At 40.4% G+C, this 16,775-nt stretch overlaps 1 protein-coding gene and 1 long non-coding RNA gene across 2 annotated transcripts; both read left to right on the top strand.

Moving 5' to 3' along the window:
• The first annotated feature begins 5,345 nt into the window (after positions 1-5,345).
• Positions 5,346-5,667, top strand: LOC112579853 (40S ribosomal protein S27-like). Its single transcript, XM_045163179.1, has one exon. The coding sequence runs from the start codon at positions 5,359-5,361 to the stop codon at positions 5,611-5,613; it is 255 nt and encodes an 84-aa protein (XP_045019114.1). The 5' UTR covers positions 5,346-5,358; the 3' UTR covers positions 5,614-5,667.
• A 5,898-nt stretch (positions 5,668-11,565) lies between these two features.
• LOC123330060 lies at positions 11,566-16,378 on the top strand. The gene is made up of 2 exons (XR_006545767.2): positions 11,566-11,744; positions 16,189-16,378. It is a non-coding gene; the product is annotated as an uncharacterized LOC123330060 (long non-coding RNA).
• Positions 16,379-16,775: the final 397 nt, after the last annotated feature.

Genomic DNA, 16,775 nt, shown 5'->3' with positions numbered 1-16,775 from the left:
CTATCAGGCCATGCTTGGATCATCCAGAGACAAAAGTGTTCCTTGGAACCGATCCACAGGGCAACAGATGAAGTCTGTTTTGGTGGTTCTTTCTTGCCAGCCGTGCTCAGGATCAGTGCTGACCATGGAGGCCTGGCCTCGGTCCTCAGTGAGTGGTTCCAGCTTGTCATCCAGAGTTCTTAGGAAGTGAATCTTCCATTGGCAGCCCTCTCTTCTCTGAAACGTTCATAGAGATGAGTAACTGCCACATACACGTGAGCTCTAACACAGACCAATCACTCCTATCTTTCAGGACACTGGAAACCCTGATGACATGGGGATGGACATGTTTAAATGATATAAAGCCCATCTCCATTTTAGAGCATCCTTCCCTATACACTGTATTACATTACATACAGCCATACTGAGGACAATTTCACCTGATTTATATATGAAGAAGCTGAGAAATGTTTACAAAGTCAGCAAAATGTTCACGCATCTATCACGTGGTTGATATTAATAATTTATGGTTCTTCCAAAGTATATGTGTAACTTTACATTTGAAAGCATCCAGGCATTAAAACTTGGACTTCCCAGGTGGCTCAGTGGTAAAGAATCTGCCTGCCAATGCAGGTGACATGGGTTCCATATTCCAGTAGGGAAGATCCCCTGGAGAAGTAAATGGCAATCCACTTCAGTATTCTTGCCTGTGAAATCCCATGGACAGAGCAGCCTGCAGGCTACAGTCCAGGGGGTCACCAAGGTCGGACAGGACTTAATGACTAACCAACGACAGTAAGGCATTAAAACTTAATCCCCATTCAGAAAAATTTACTCCATGGAGCTCAAAGCTTAGTGAACTATTAAAACTTTTTTAAACTTAAGTTTAGGGTGGAATTGTCAAGATTCTCCAGACAATATGATAGGACTATTAGGTAAATCTTAAAAAACAACTTAAAACATATTTACATCTTATCACTTGTCAGTGTCTATATTACGAATTTATTTTTGGTTGTGCTGGGTCTTTGTGGCTGCACCCAGGTTTTCTCTAGTTAAGAAAATGAGCAGAGGTTACTCTCCAGCTGTGGTGCGGTGCTTCTCATTGCAGTGTCTTCTCTTGTGGTGGAGCATGGGCTCTAGCGTGGGCGAGCTTCAGTATTTGCCAAACACAGGCTTAGTTGCCCCGTGGCATATGGTATCTTCCCCAACCAGGATCGAACCTGAGTCCCCTGCTTTGGTAGGTGGATTCTTAACCACTGAGTCACTAGGGAAGTCCTCTATATTACTTTTTAATCGATTAAATATTTGATGAAAATTGATGTTTGTTATGCCCAAAGTTTTCCTGACTCTGCTGTATTCACTGTATTATACATGTACTCATCATTATATCATGGCTTTAAATCACTTGATAGCACAACATATTGGAGATTTTTATCTCTGATGATTCTTTTCCTCTCATGGTTTTGGTACAAACATTCTATTTATGGCCGGCATGGTAATGCAGGTTAGAGGCAGGTTGTAACAAGAACCATCTGCCCTCTCCCCCTATCTGAGTCCTTCTGTCATGATTTATTGCTGTTACCAAAAAAAAAAAAAAATACCACCTCTTTGCTGGAGTTTTGCAAGAGGCAGTAGCCATGTCCTCCCTTTAGAGTATTAGAGCTTAAAATATGACATGCTTTATTACCTGTGGCCTTAAACATACAGTTTCTGCTATCGTGGTTCCCAAGCCTTTCAGTAGATTGTGAGAGACAGGTGGAAACTATCCTTGGTAATGTCAGAAAATAGCAAGATGGAGACAAAACTGAAATCGTTAGTGAAGATGTTAGTCAAGAATATTCTACTTTGTATTGAGCATTTCAGGTGTTCGCTTGGTAGGGAGTAAATACAACTGAAGAAACTAGCATACGTATCATGTACACATTGAAATAAATGAGCTCCTACAGGGGGTGAGAAAATGTTGATATTGCAAAACCGTATATCCAGGTTTGGCAGAAATTAAATTAAAAACATAAATCCACATTTCCTAAAGACCTCTGCCATTGCTTAATTTCAAAAGCATCTCAAGGGAAAGAGGAAGGGGCCAGAGCTAGGATTTAATTTTAATTAGAAGGAAACATGTTCTAGGAGGGACTTTCCAGGTGACTCAGCATTAAAGAATCCTTCTGTAATGTAGGAGATGCGGGTTTGGTCCTTTGAGTGGGAAGATCCCCTGGAGGAGGAAATGGCAACCCACTCCAGGGTTCTTGCTGGGAAAATCCCATGGACAGAGGAGCCTGGCAGGCTACAGTCCATCTACAGCCTTGCAAACAGTCAGACACAACTGAGCGCTTGTAGTATGTTCTAGGAAGGACCAGCATGGGAGAGAATGAAGGACGAGCAAGTCTGCTCAGAGGTCTTGCATCATTGCCTGTGAAGAGGTGGATCCCAAAGGATGCTCTACAGTTCAAGAGGAAGAGTCACTGAGTTGTGGAACAAATACTCAAAAACGCTACCTGTTTCCTAACCCAGCCAGTATTTATTAAGCACCTTCTATGAATCCAGGACTGGATATAGAGAAAGGGAAAGAAGATGCAAACCTGATGGAGGATGTTATTGATTTTGTGTTTAATCATCAAGGAACTTTAGTCTAGTTGGGAAACTGAGACATGAAACCCAGGACAACCATCTCAGCCTCTAATGATGCAATCTGAGGGACCACAAGTCTCCCTTTTTCCCAGGACACCTTGAGTCTGACCATTTTTCTGAAGTCCTCTGTGTTAGAGCCATCCCTCCTGTTCAGGCTTTCTATTTAGGTAAAGATATGAAGAACACACACACACTCACTGAATCCCTAAAAGCCCTTCTTACAATATTAAATATGTTACTTACAAGGGCTCATACAGTTAACAACACCTTAGTCTTGGTAAGAACCAAACAAGGTTCTCAGGAAATGAGACACAAGACATGAAACAAAAATATAGGTAAGGAAGGCAAACCAGAATGGCCTAGAATAAGATGTGAGAAGTAACTAGGTGCAGTTGTTATGAGATTGATAAAATGAGTTCAAACTACAGGTCTGGTATATGGGGACCTCCTGTGCCAATGTGATAAAGCTGGACTTTTACTTATGAAGAGTGAAAAGGCAAGGAAGGTGACTACCAAGAAGAAAGTGTTAATAACCTGGCGATTGTCTTCAGACTGGAACAGAAGAGATGGAGACTGGGATCAGGGAGGTCAATGAGGAGGCTGTTGACTTTTTCAGGAACAGAGAGAAAGAATATCTGAATTAAGTTAACTCATAAGAATAATTTAATATTTTGAATAAATGTAATAATCTGAAGTGACAGATTGAATATGAGAATTGAGGTTTCCCTTGGGCAATGACTTCCAAGTTTTAATGTTCAGTTCAGTTCAGTCACTCAGTCATGTCCGACTCTTTGCGACCCCATGAATCACAGCACGCCAGGCCTCCCTGTCCATCACCAACTCCCAGAGTTCACCCAAACTCATGTCCATCGAGTTGGTGATGCCATCCAGCCATCTCATCCTCTGTCATCCCCTTCCCCTCCTGCCCCCAATCCCTCCCAGCATCAGAGTCTTTTCCAATGAGTCAACTCTTCGCATGAGGTGGCCAAAGAACTGGAGTTTCAGCTTCAGCATCAGTCCTTCCAACGAACACCCAGGACTGATCTCCTTTAGAATGGACTGGGTGGATCTCCGTGCTGTCCAAGGGACTCTCAAGAGTCTTCTCCAACACCACAGTTCAAAAGCATCAATTCTTCGGCACTCAGCTTTCTTCACAGTCCATCTCTCACATCCATAAATGACCACTGGAAAAACCATAGCCTTGACTAGATGGACCTTTGTTGGCAAAGTAATGTCTCTGCTTTTGAATATGCTATCTAAGTTGGTCATAACTTTCCTTTCAAGGAGTAAGCGTCTTTTAATTTCATGGCTGCAATCACCATCTGCAGTGATTTTGGAGCCCAGAAAAATAAAGTCTGACACTGTTTCCACTGTTTCCCCATCTATTTCCCATAAAGTAATGGGACCATGATCTTAGGTATCTGTAAACCAGTGATGCTATTGAAGAACTATGGATGGAGGTTTGCAACATTATACAAGAGGCAGTGATCAAAACCATCCCCAAGAGGAAGAAATGTAAAAAGGCAACATGGTTGTCTAAGGAGGCCTACAAATAACTGAGAAGCAAAAGAGAAAAGGAAAAATCTATCTATCTGAATGCAGAGTTCCAAATAGTAAGGAGAGATAAGAAAGCCTTCCTAGGTGATCAATGCAAAGAAATAGAAGAAAACAATAGAACAGGAAAGACAAGAGATCTCTTCAAGAAATTTAGAGATACCAAGGGAACATTTTATGCAAAGATGGGCACAATAAAGGACAGAAATGGTATGGACCTAACAGAAGCAGACGATACTAAGAAGAGGTGGTGAGAATACACAGAACTATATAAAAAAGATCTTAACGAACCAGATAACCATGATGGTGTGATCACTCACCCAGAGCCAGACATCCTGAGGTGTGAAGTCAAGTGAGCCTTAGGAAGCATCACTGTGAACAAAGATAGTGGAAGTAATGGAATTCCAGCTGAGCTATTTCAAATCCTAAAAGACGATGCTGTGAAAGTGCTGCACTCAATATGCCAGCAAATTTGGAAAACTCAGCAGTGGCCACAGGACAGTTTTCATTACAATCCCAAAGAAAGGCAATGCCAAAGAATGTTCAAACTACTGCACAATTGCACTCATTTTGCATGCTAGAAAGTATTGCTCCAAATCCTCCAAGCTAGGCTTTAATAGTACATGAACCAAGAACTTCCAGATGTTCAAGCTGGATGTAGAAAAGGCAGAGGAATCAGAGATCAAATTGCCAATATCTGTTGGATCATAGAAAAAGCAAGTGAGTTTCAGAAAAATATCTACTTCTATTTCATTGACTACGCTAAAACCTTTGACTGTGTTAGTCACAGCAAACTGTGGAAAATTCTTAAAGAGATGGGAATACCAGACTCTCTTACCTGCCTTCTGAAAAATCTGTATGCAGTTCAAGAAGCAACAGTTAGAACCAGACATGGAACAACAGACTGGTTCCAAATTGGGAAAGGAGTACATCAAGGCTGTATATTGTCACCCTGCTTATTTAATTTATATGCAGAATACATCATGCAAAATCCTAGGCTGGATGAAGCAAAAGCTTGAATCAAGATTGCTGGGAGAAATATCAATAACCTCAGATATGCAGATGACACCACTCTTATGGCAGAAAGCAAAGAGGAACTAAAGAGCCTCTTGATGAAAGTGCAAGAGGAGAGTGAAAAAGCTGGCTTAAAACACAACATTCACCCCTTTCCGGCAGTGCCGACCTCCTCACAAGAACATGCCTCTTGCAAAGGATCTTCTTCATCTCTCTCCAGAAGAGGAGAAGAGGAAACACAAGAAGAAGCACGTGGTGCAGAGCCCCAATTCCTATTTCATGGATGTAAAATGCCCAGGATGCTCTAAAATCACCACCGTCTTTAGCCATGCACAGACAGTAGTTTTGTGTGTTGGCTGCTCTACTGTCCTCTGCCAGCCTACAGGAGGAAAAGCAAGGCTTACAGAAGGATGTTCGTTCAGACGGAAGCAGCACTAAAAGTACCCTGTATCAAGATGAAAGGGAAACCATCCCAATAAACATGTTTTGGATTAAAAAAAAAATACAACATTCAAAAAATGAAGGTCATGGCATCCAGTCCCATCACTTAATGGCAAATAGATGAAGAAACAATGGAAACAGTGGCAGACTTAATTTTGGGGGGCTCCAAAATCACTGCAGATGGTGACTGCAGTCATGAAATTAAAAGACAGTTGCTTCTTGGAAGAAAAGCTGTGACAAATCTAGACAGCATATTAAAATGCAGAGACATTACTTTGCTGACAAAGGTCCATCCAGTTAAATCTATGGTTTTTCCAGTAGTCATGTATGGATGTGAGAGTTGGACTATAAAGAAAGCTGAGTGCCAAAGAATTGATGCTTTTGAAGTGTGGTGTTGGAGAAGACTCTTGAGAGTCCCTTGGATGAGTTGCTAAAGAAAATGTGGTGCATATATACAATGGAATATTATTCAGCCATAAAAAAGAATGAAATAATGCCATTTGCAGCAGCATGGATACAACTAGAGATTATCATACAAACTGAAGTAAGTCAGGATACAACTAGAGATTATCATACAAAGTGAGTAAGTCAGTCAGAGAAAGGCAAAATCATATGATATTACTTACGTGTGGAATCTAAAATATGGCAAAAATGAACCTATCTCTGAAACAGAAACAGACTCACAGATACAGAGAACAGATATGTGGTTGCCAAGGGGCAGTGGGGAGAGAGACGGATGGAATGAGAGATTAAGTTTGGTAAATGCAAACTGTTACATTTAGAATGAATAAACAAGGTCCTACTGTATAGCACAGAGAACTATATTCAATATCCTATGATAAACCATAATGGAAAATAATTTTTTAAAGAAATTATATACATGTTTAATTGAATCACTTTGCTGTATGGCAGAGACTGGTACAACATTGCAAATCAACTATACTTCAATAAAAATAATTAAACTCTTTTCTTTGTTTTTATTCTGAAACTTCACTAAAATATATGTTTACTTATAGTGCTTAGGACTCACTGTGAATCATGAATCTGAGGATTATGTCTTTAGCAATTCTAAAAGTTTTTCAGATGTTATCTCTTTAAATATTCCATGCATCCCATTCTCTTGATTCTCTCTTGTAAGAGATACGAACATTTCATAAGGGTGGTAGTGAGTTAGGCCTTATTATTTTTCTCTCTACTCCAATCTATGTCTCTTCATCTCTCCACATTGGAGTGCAAATAATTTCTTTAAATGTAATGTACAGTTCACCTAGTTTTACTTCTGCTCTTTAACTTTTTTATTGGTATTTCAATTTAATTACTTCTGCTTTTTATGTTTATAGAGGCTCTATTTGATTATTTCTTTCAAATCTATATGTTTCTTTTTCATAGACTCAATATTTTCTCACATTTCATTTTATTTATTTACTCATTTTGGCCACAAATGTAGGATCTTCATTCCCCGACTAGAGATTGAACCCACAACCCCTGCACTGGAAGCACTGGACTTCCAGGAAAGTCCCTATTTTTTTCATATTTTAGAGTCTTTCTTTTATGCCCTTAATCACATTGTATCTATTGCACGAAAAAGTGCAAGTGCTGGTTGCTCTGTTGTGTCCGACTCTTTGCACCCCCCATGGAATGTGGTGCCAGGCTCCTCTGTCTTGGAATTCTCCAAGCAAGAATACTGGAGTGGGTTGGTTGCCATTCCCTTCTCTAGGGTATCTTCCCCATCCAGGGATAGAACCTGGGTCTCCTGCATTGCAGGCCGATTCTTTACTGTCTGAGTCACATAGTCTCTATTTAATCATAGTTCTGTGTTAGCTTGTGGTCTTAGGAAACTGAATCCTTGTAGGCATTGCACATGCTGACTCTCAGTCATGGTGAGCTGTTTCCTTGTGTGCATTGTATTCAGGAATCTGTGTTCACCTTCCTCAGGGGAAGCACTCACAGCCTGAGCAAACAAGCTGTCCCTTCAGGACAGCTTTATGTTTGCTTCTTCCAGGAGCCTTAGGTGTATCTATCCAGTAGAGCCTATCATCAGACAGGACCAAATTTATATCAATTTTTCAACTTACAGATACTTGGCCCAGGCAGATAGTATATCAACATTCAACAAAAATCTGCTTTTGTAAATAAAGTTTTATTGAAACACATACATACCCATTTGTTGACATATTGTCAACAACAACTATCCATCTCCAAGGACAGAGTTGAAGAGCTGCAGCAAAGACTACATGGCCAACAGAGCTGCTAATTCACTTTGTGTGCCTTTACAGACAATGTCTGTGAACCCCTGGTATAAATTCAAACCCTAAACCAGAGCAGAGCTGGTAGAAGCTTACAGACTCTCAGGAGACACTAGTTTCCTCTGCTCAGAGTCCAAGCTGACGAGTTTCTTTGCTAACTCTATGTGCTAGATGGAGTTTATTTTTGCTTTTATTCTTACACTTCATACTTTCACTAAGAAGATAATTTTTTGATGGTCCTGAACTCATGCAGATTTATTGATTCGAACTCTTTCTTGCGTGAGTCCAGAGTCCTCATATCCTACGGACGTTTAAATCCACATTCCTAAAATCTAGGAAAGCACATTTTTCTGCCATACCAACACCCCCTCCACAGCACTGCTTCACCCACAACTCCTATCCTAACTGCTTAGTTTTGAGTCTTGCAGATATCATTTATAGATCAACTCTGTACTAGGGTTTTTTTGTGTTTTTTTTTTTTTAATATTCATTGTTTTTTATTCAGCTGCATCAGATCTTAGTTGTGGCATGCAGGCCCTTCGCTGCAGCATGCAGTCTTCTCTCTAGTGGTGGAACATGGGCTCCAGAGCTCGTGGGCTCAGTAGTCGTGGCGCACAGGCTTAGTTGCCTGTAGCATGTAGGGTTTTAGTTCCCCAGCCGGGGATCACACCTGTATCACCTGCACTGGAAGGTGGATTCTTAATCGCTGGACAATCAGGGAAGTCCCTATATTAGATTTTTTCACCAATTATAGGTGTTTTATAGAAAAATATTTCTCAAGTTACATAACTGGTCATGAAAAAGTGAAAATGTTCGTAGCTCAGTCTTGTCTGACTCTTTGCGACCCCAGGCTCCTCTGTCTGTGGGATTCTCCAGGCAAAAATACTGGAGTGGGTAGCCATTCCCTTCTCCAGGGGATCTTCCTGACCCAGGGATTGAACCTGGGTCTCTTGCATGGCAGGCAGATTCTTTACCACTGAGCCACCAGGGAAGCTCTTAAATGGTCATATTTCTGGGAAATAAAAGTTGTGTAAAATGTAACTGGAATCTTGGAGAACTAAAAACTTTTAAACTTTACTAAAAAATGTAGGATTTTGGATAAGAGTATTCATATGGAACCATAATGGTGAAAGCCATCTAGGAAAATTGAGAGAGAAGTGAACAATGAGGAAAGTAAAGATATATATTTTACCATGATGACTGGAGGCTATGTAGCAGATGGGACCCTGATTTTGGACTTGTTTCTGTTTGAATTTCCTATCTAAGTAACCCTTAGAAATGGTATTTAACTTCTCATAGCCTCACTTTCTTTATCTGTAATATCAGGATAGGGGCTTCCCTGGCAGTTGAAAATCTGCCTGCCAGTGTCCGGGACATGGATTTGATCCCTGGTCCAGGATGATCCCAATGCTGCAGAGCAACCAAGCCTACATGCTGCTACTAGAGGATCATCTGGTGGCTCAGACAGTAAAGAATCCACCTGAAATGCAGGAGGTGTGGATTTGATCCCTAGGTTGGAGAGATGCCCTGGAGAAGGGAATGGCAACCCACTCCAGCATTCTTACCTGGGAAATTCCATGGACAGAGAAACCTGGTGGGTCACCAAAGAGTCAGACATGACTTAACTACTAAACAATAACAACAACACAGTCTAACATACAGCAAAAATTTCAATCTATGACCCTTGCAATTAACTGGAGGGCATTACACATCTTGAGAATGTTATTCACTCTTCTGAATACTCCTCTCCTGCTTTGAAGGAAGGAAAGAACCATGTGGCACATAATACAGCAAATATTTCTGGCTGAATTTAGCCATTGTCATCATTTCCATGGCAACTACCTTACTCTGAGAGGATGGGCAAAACACATAAAGATGCTATCAGAGATTTATAGTCACTTATTTAGGATGATCTTCATAACTCTTTCAGGGCTATGAGGGAAGGAGTTATCCCAAAGATGAGGTAATAAAAACTTGAAGTACTCGTCAATTCTTTTCCTTGGAAAATTATTTGGTGATTTCCAGTCATTTAGCAATCTGTCCTCATTTGTAATCATGCCTACACAACCATCTTAGGAGAGTCTCAGACTGATGTAAGTTATCTGTCTGAGTCTACTCATTAGGTAGGATGAGAAGGGAAAATTATCCAGAAAATACTAGATGAGGGCAAAGGAGATGTTTGGGTTTGGGAAAGAAAGGCAGGGTGTTGGCTCAGGTTGTGGGGTTTGGGAGGTATGGTCCAGCCTAGAAGGAGCAACATAACTCCCTGGGTGGCAGGAGACCATTTGTGCACAAAGCAGCTCAGTACTGTGCTGATCATACAAGGGGTGTACAGCCAGTAGGCACGCTTTGTTGGCATCTTATTTATTCAGACACAGCATTTTTTTTCCACTAAAGAAAGCAATGGCTCATTTCTCCAATAAATTCTTTAGATCAGCTTTGTTTTCAAATTCAATATTTTCAAGCAGTCTTTTCTTTCAAAAAATTTTTTCACTGGAGTATAGCTGCTTTGGAGAAGGCAATGGCACCCCACTCCAATACTTTTGCCTGGAAAATCCTGTGGACGGAGGAGCCTGGTAGGCTGCAGTCCATGGGGTCGCTAGGAGTCGGATACGACTGAGCGACTTCGCTTTCACTTTTCACTTTCCTGCATTGGAGAAGGAAATGGCAACCCACTCCAGTGTTCTTGCCTGGAGAATCCCAGGGACGGGGCAGCCTGGTGGGCTGCCATCTATGGGGTTGCACAGAGTTGGACACGACTGAAGCGACTTAGCAGCGGCAGCAGCAGCAGCAGCACAGCTGCTTTACCATGTTGTGTCCGTTTCTGCTGTACACAAAGTGAAGCAGCCAAGCATGTAACTAAATACCTTCTTTTTTGTTTGTTTGTTCCCTTCCCATTCAGGAAAGAGCACAGAGCACTGAGTAGAGTTCCCTGTTCTATACAGGACACTCTCATTAATTATCTATTTTATACATATATCTATAGTGGATATATGTCAATTCCAGTCTCCTAATTCACCCCACTGTCTCCCTTTCCCCCTTGGTGTCCATATGTTTGTTCTCTACATCTACATCTATTTCTCAAGCCGTCTTTTCTGGTAGAATTTTTCATGGTCTGACACAATTCACAGAATACAAATCATTTTCCCAAATGAGTTTTCTCTACCTTACAGTAATTTAACCAGTAGCTTTATTTTTTAAATCTTAGACTTGTTTTCAACTATAACATATTTGATCATAATGAATATAGGGATACAAGTTCCCTTGGCTTATATATTTTTAATGATTTCTAAACACATAATTAACATGGTGTGATTTCATTTCCAACCACATGAAGAAAAAAAAGAAAGCAATAAAGTGCTTGAATACTCTGTCTCTAAAATACAAATCTCCTCAATCATTGTAAAATGTGTGTTCCCTAGAGAAAAATGCCTTTCAAAAATTGACTGCATGAATAAATTCATTAAGAATCAATTTTTATTTACTATGAAAAGATATTATTCCTTTTGGTAGGAAATGTAGGTTAGGATGAACTTAGCTAGAAATATCCAAGACATCAACTCAGAAGGTAGAGTAAATTCCATCCACCCCACCCCTCTCTTTAGAATAGGTGTGTCAAAAAGTCAAAACCACCTCAGTTTGCTATAGACTGAATGTCTATGCATCCCCCACCCCAATTCATATGTTGAAATCCAATCTTCAATGTGGGGGTATTAGAAGGTTGTGCCTTGGGGAGGTGATTAGATCTGGACTGTGGAGCCCTCAAGAATGGGATTAGCACCCTTATAAGAGAAGACAGCCACCTATGAAACAGGAAGCAGGCTTTCCTCAGAAACCCACTCTGCTGATGCCTTGATCTTGGACTTCCCTGCCTCGAGAATTGTGAGTGATACGTGTCTATTGTTAATAAGCCATGCAGTCTATGGTGTTTTGTTATAAGGAACTCAAACTGAGATAGGACACAGTGGGCTTCAGGGCCAGGACACCTGGTATTTTTCAAGCTTTGTTCTCACCCAGACTCTCCAAGGACTAAGCTAGTGGTAAAAAGCTTAGTTCTGCTAAAAAAAAGATAAGCTGCCCACTTCTGAGGTCAAGGAAGACTTTCCTGTCTATACTTACACAGGAAAGCTTCTTGGGTGTTGAAAAGGGAGGGATCCTCACCCCATAAAAAGTGTGGACATGCACCCACAGGCCTCTGCAGGGGGATCCATCTTAGCAAAATGTTGTACATGCATCTTGGGGAGGATCCATGGATTAGTCAGATACGAAGAAAGAAACAAGATTGGCCAAAGGTAAACAAAGACCCAGAATAACTGTCCTATATAAGGGATTTATGTCACCTCTTTATGGTGCTTCTTCTCATTCAGGACACCTGCACTCCTCTCCAAGTGAGTATCCCAGCCAGTGTCTGACTTACTGTGCTCCTCCTCATTAGAGAAGGTGTCTATACCTTTTCTCTCTGGGTTTGTATCTCTGCCTTGCTTCTGAGTTGGATAAGCTGTTTTCCTGTGTGCTCTCCCATGCATCATGCTTCATAATAAACTTTGTACCTGTTTTTACTGTTGTTGCCTCCTTGAAACTTTCTTGTTCTCAAATAGGGGCAAGAGCCCGGGCCGCTTTGCTTCTAGCCTCTAGCTCCTGGTGGTTTGATGGCTAGGACCCTTGGTTTTCATGCAGGTTACTCAGGTTTAATTCCTGGGCAATGAACTTCAAGACTACTCACTGCTCTCTCTTCAAAATCAAAAGGATTAAGATAGAGTTCTAAAAGTATATCTGCTTATGAGGAACCAGCAAGACACTTTTGTCAAGTTGCTTAGTACTCTGTAGTGGCAAGAATGCAAGTGCAGGGGTGGCTTCGGTTTACCTGAGCAGGTACCAACTGAAACACCCTAAAAAAGTCCCTGACCAAATATATCTTTCCAAGAAGATAAAATTCTTTTTGCAAATAACTGCATGCATTATTAATGCAAATATATACAATATATACAATAGGACCAAACAGAAAACACAATGTTGTGTTACATTAATGTAACTTGAGAACTAAGCAATGCTTCTTTTTATACCTTTGGTACAGATCTATATCCTTTCCATGTTTAGAACTAGATTTGAAAAATCTATGCAACTTCACAGGTAAAAGAGAGTTATCTCATTGGAATTAAACTAAGACATTTTCATGAAAAAAGCTTTAAAAATCAATATACATGTCTAAAAGTCCTGAATATATACATCAGATCAGATCAGTCGCTCAGTCGTGTCCAACTCTTTGCGACCGCATGAACCGCAGCACGCCAGGCCTCCCTGTCCATCACCAACTCCCAGAGTTCACTCAGACTCATGTCCATCAAGTCATCGAGTCAGTGATGCCATCCAGCCATCTCATCCTCTGTTGTCCCCTTCTCCTACTGCCCCCAATCCCTCCCAGCATCAGAGTCTTTTCCAATGAGTCACCTCTTCTCATGAGGTGGCCAAAGTACTGGAGTTTCAGCTTTAGCATCATTCCTTCCAAAGAAATCCCAGGGCTGATCCCCTTCAGAATGGACTGGTTGAATCTCCTTGCTGTCCAAGGGACTCTCAAGAGTCTTCTCCAACACCACAGTTCAAAAGCATCAATTCTTCGGCGCTCAGCCTTCTTCACAGTCCAACTCTCACATCCATACATGACCACAGGAAAAACCATAGCCTTGACTAGACGGACCTTTGTTGGCAAAGTAATGTCTCTGCTTCTGAATATGCTATCTAGGTTGGTCATAACTTTCCTTCCAAGGAGTAAGCGTCTTTTAATTTCATGGCTGCAGTCACCATCTGCAGTGATTTTGGAGCCCAGAAAAATAAAGTCTGACACTGATTCCACTGTTTCCCCATCTATTTCCCATGAAGTGATGGGACCGGATGCCATGATCTTAGTTTTCTGAATGTTGAGCTTGAAGCCAACTTTTTCACTCTCCACTTTCACTTTCATCAAGAGGCTTTTGAGTTCCTCTTCACTTTCTTCCATAAGGGTGGTGTCATCTGCATATCTGAGGTTATTGATATTTCTCCCGGCAATCTTGATTCCAGCTTGTGTTTCTTCCAGCCCAGCATTTCTCATGATGTACTCTGCATATAAGTTAATTAAACAGGGTGACTATATACAGCCTTGACGTACTCCTTTTCCTATTTGGAACCAGTCTGTTGTTCCATGTCCAGTTCTAACTGTTGCTTCCTGACCTGCATACAAATTTCTCAAGAGGCAGATCAGGTGGTCTGGTATTCCCATCTCTGTCAGAATTTTCCACAGTTTCTTGTGATCCACACAGTCAAAGGCTTTGGCATAGTCAATAAAGCAGAAATAGATGTTTTTCTGGAACTCTCTTGCTTTTTCTATGATCCAGAGAATGTTGGCAATTTGATCTCTGGTTCCTCTGCCTTTTCTAAAACCAGCTTGAACATCAGGAAGTTCACGGTTCACATATTGCTGAAGCCTGGCTTGGAGAATTTTGAGCATTACTTTACTAGCGTGTGAGATGAGTGCAATTGTGTGGTAGTTTGAACATTCTTTGGCATTGCCTTTCTTTGGGATTGGAATGAAAACTGACCTTTTCCAGTCCTGTGGCCACTGCTGAGTTTTCCAAATTTGCTGGCATATTGAGAGCAGCACTTTCACAGCATCATCTTTCAGGATTTGGAATAGCTCAACTGGAATTCTATCACCTCCACTAGCTTTGTTCGTAGTGATGCTTTCTAAGGCCCACTTGACTTCACATTCCAGGATGGCTGGCTCTAGGTGAGTGATCACACCATCGTGATTATCTGGGTCATGAAGATCTTTTTTGTACAGTTCTTCTGTGTATTCTTGCCATCTCTTCTTAATATCTTCTGCTTCTATTAGGTCCATACCATTTCTGTCCTTTATTGAGCCCATTTTTGCATGAAATGTTCCTTTGGTATCTCTGATTTTCTTGAAGAGATCCCTAGTCTTTCCCATTCTGTTGTTTTCCTCTATTTCTTTGCATTGATCGCTGAAGAAGGCTTTCTTATCTCTTCTTGCTATTCTTTGGAACTCTGCATTCAGATGTTTATATCTTTCCTTTTCTCCTTTGCTTTTCGCTTCTCTTCTTTTCACAGCTATTTGTAAGGCCTCCCCAGACAGCCATTTTGCTGTTTTGCATTTCTTTTCCATGGGGATGGTCTTGATCCCTGTCTCCTGTACAATGTCGTGAACCTCATTCCATAGCTCATCAGGCACTCTATCTATCAGATCTAGGCCCTTAAATCTATTTCTCACTTCCACTGTATAATCATAAGGGGTTTGATTTAGGTCATACCTGAATGGTCTAGTGGTTTTCCCTACTTTCTTCAATTTAAGTCTGAATTTGGCAATAAGGAGTTCATGGTCTGAGCCACAGTCAGCTCCTGGTCTTGTTTTCGCTGACTATATAGAGCTTCTCCATCTTTGGCTGCAAAGAATATGATCAATCTGATTTAGGTGTTGACCATCTGGTGATGTCCATGTATAGAGTCTTCTCTTGTGTTGTTGGAAGAGGGTGTTTGTTATGACCAGTGCATTTTCTTGGCAAAACTCTATTAGTCTTTGCCCTGCTTCATTCTGTATTCCAAGGCCAAATTTGCCTGTTACTCCAGGTGTTTCTTGACTTCCTACTTTTGCATTCCAGTCCCCTATAATGAAAAGGACATCTTTTTTGGGTGTTAGTTCTAAAAGGTCTTGTAGGTCTTCATAGAACCGTTCAACTTCAGCTTCTTCAGTGTTACTGGTTGGGGCATAATGATATTGAATGGTTTGCCTTGGAAATGAACAGAGATCATTTTTTTTATTAATATTTAACATAGTTTTCATAAATTTGGGGGTAATGTAATTTTATCAATATGATTAAAATAACAGAATTTTGGGGGAGCATCCCTAAACATTATAAATGTTAGAGGAAAAGTTAATATAAAAAGCCAAAAATGCTGTTTAGAACAATCCTGACAGTAATCATTTTTGGGTAAAATAGAGGGAAACCATTCATTTGTGTTTCTTTCAAACAAGAAACAATGAAGAATTTCAAAAAGATCACTGACACCAGAAATATAATTTTCCTCAATAATTATTTTTTTAGCTTACTTGACTTGTCATCTTTCAAATTAAAATAGAAGACAAGATGGAAGAATTTCTTTCAAACTAAATTAGATAAGCAGTGAATAAATAAATAAGCAATTGAGACAGAATAGCAGCGAAGCAACTTATAGATCACTTTTGTTTCCATGTGAGTTTCTGTTTTGAAAGATTTTAGAGGCAACTTACTTGAAATGTTTTAAGATGTTCTAATACATGTTTCTGTTTCCACAGGATCTTTTTGCCTTGATAAAATTGAAGGATGCAAACCGCTGACACCCGAAGCATCAGTCACTCTCTTCCAACCATTTCTCAAACCAGTTTTGTTGATTTGAATATATTCATTGTTCATCTTGCTATGCATTATTTATTCACCAACTCCTGTTAATAATACATAGTAATAAATGACAAATATCCAGGTTAACACTCTTAAGGCTGTCTTTTGACATTATCCCTGCAACCACCTAAATAAACACATAAGCTAAAGCTTAAGGAATAAGCTTCAGTGAAAAAAGGCAAGGAAAATGCCAAGCTCCTAAAGACAAGTTAATTTATTTTTAGAGTACAATGAAACTGAATAACGACTGAGTCAGCCCAGCTTCCAGGCTGTAAACCTCTTATTTTTTCTCAGTACCTTCCCTTTTGTTGATCTTTAAAACAGAAGCATTGAAACTTGGCTTGCAAAGCCACTCTCACATCTTATTCTGTGACTATCTTTGTGGGATTGAGTCATAAATAGATAAACTTAGCCCAAATGGTAATCCTTTCATGCATTTTTATCAACTTATTGGGTATAGATAAAGTAAAATGCAATCAGTAGG

Source organism: Bubalus bubalis, chromosome 17, assembly GCF_019923935.1.
Source record: "Bubalus bubalis isolate 160015118507 breed Murrah chromosome 17, NDDB_SH_1, whole genome shotgun sequence".
NCBI lineage: Eukaryota > Metazoa > Chordata > Mammalia > Artiodactyla > Bovidae > Bubalus > Bubalus bubalis.
The sequence above is the reverse complement of the archived record's forward strand: the minus strand, read 5'-3'. Positions and strand labels throughout refer to the sequence as shown.

Excerpts from the sequence above, each read along its gene's own strand:
- LOC112579853 (XM_045163179.1), top strand. The coding sequence starts at position 5,359 with ATGCCTCTTGCAAAGGATCTTCTTCATCTCTCTCCAGAAGAGGAGAAG.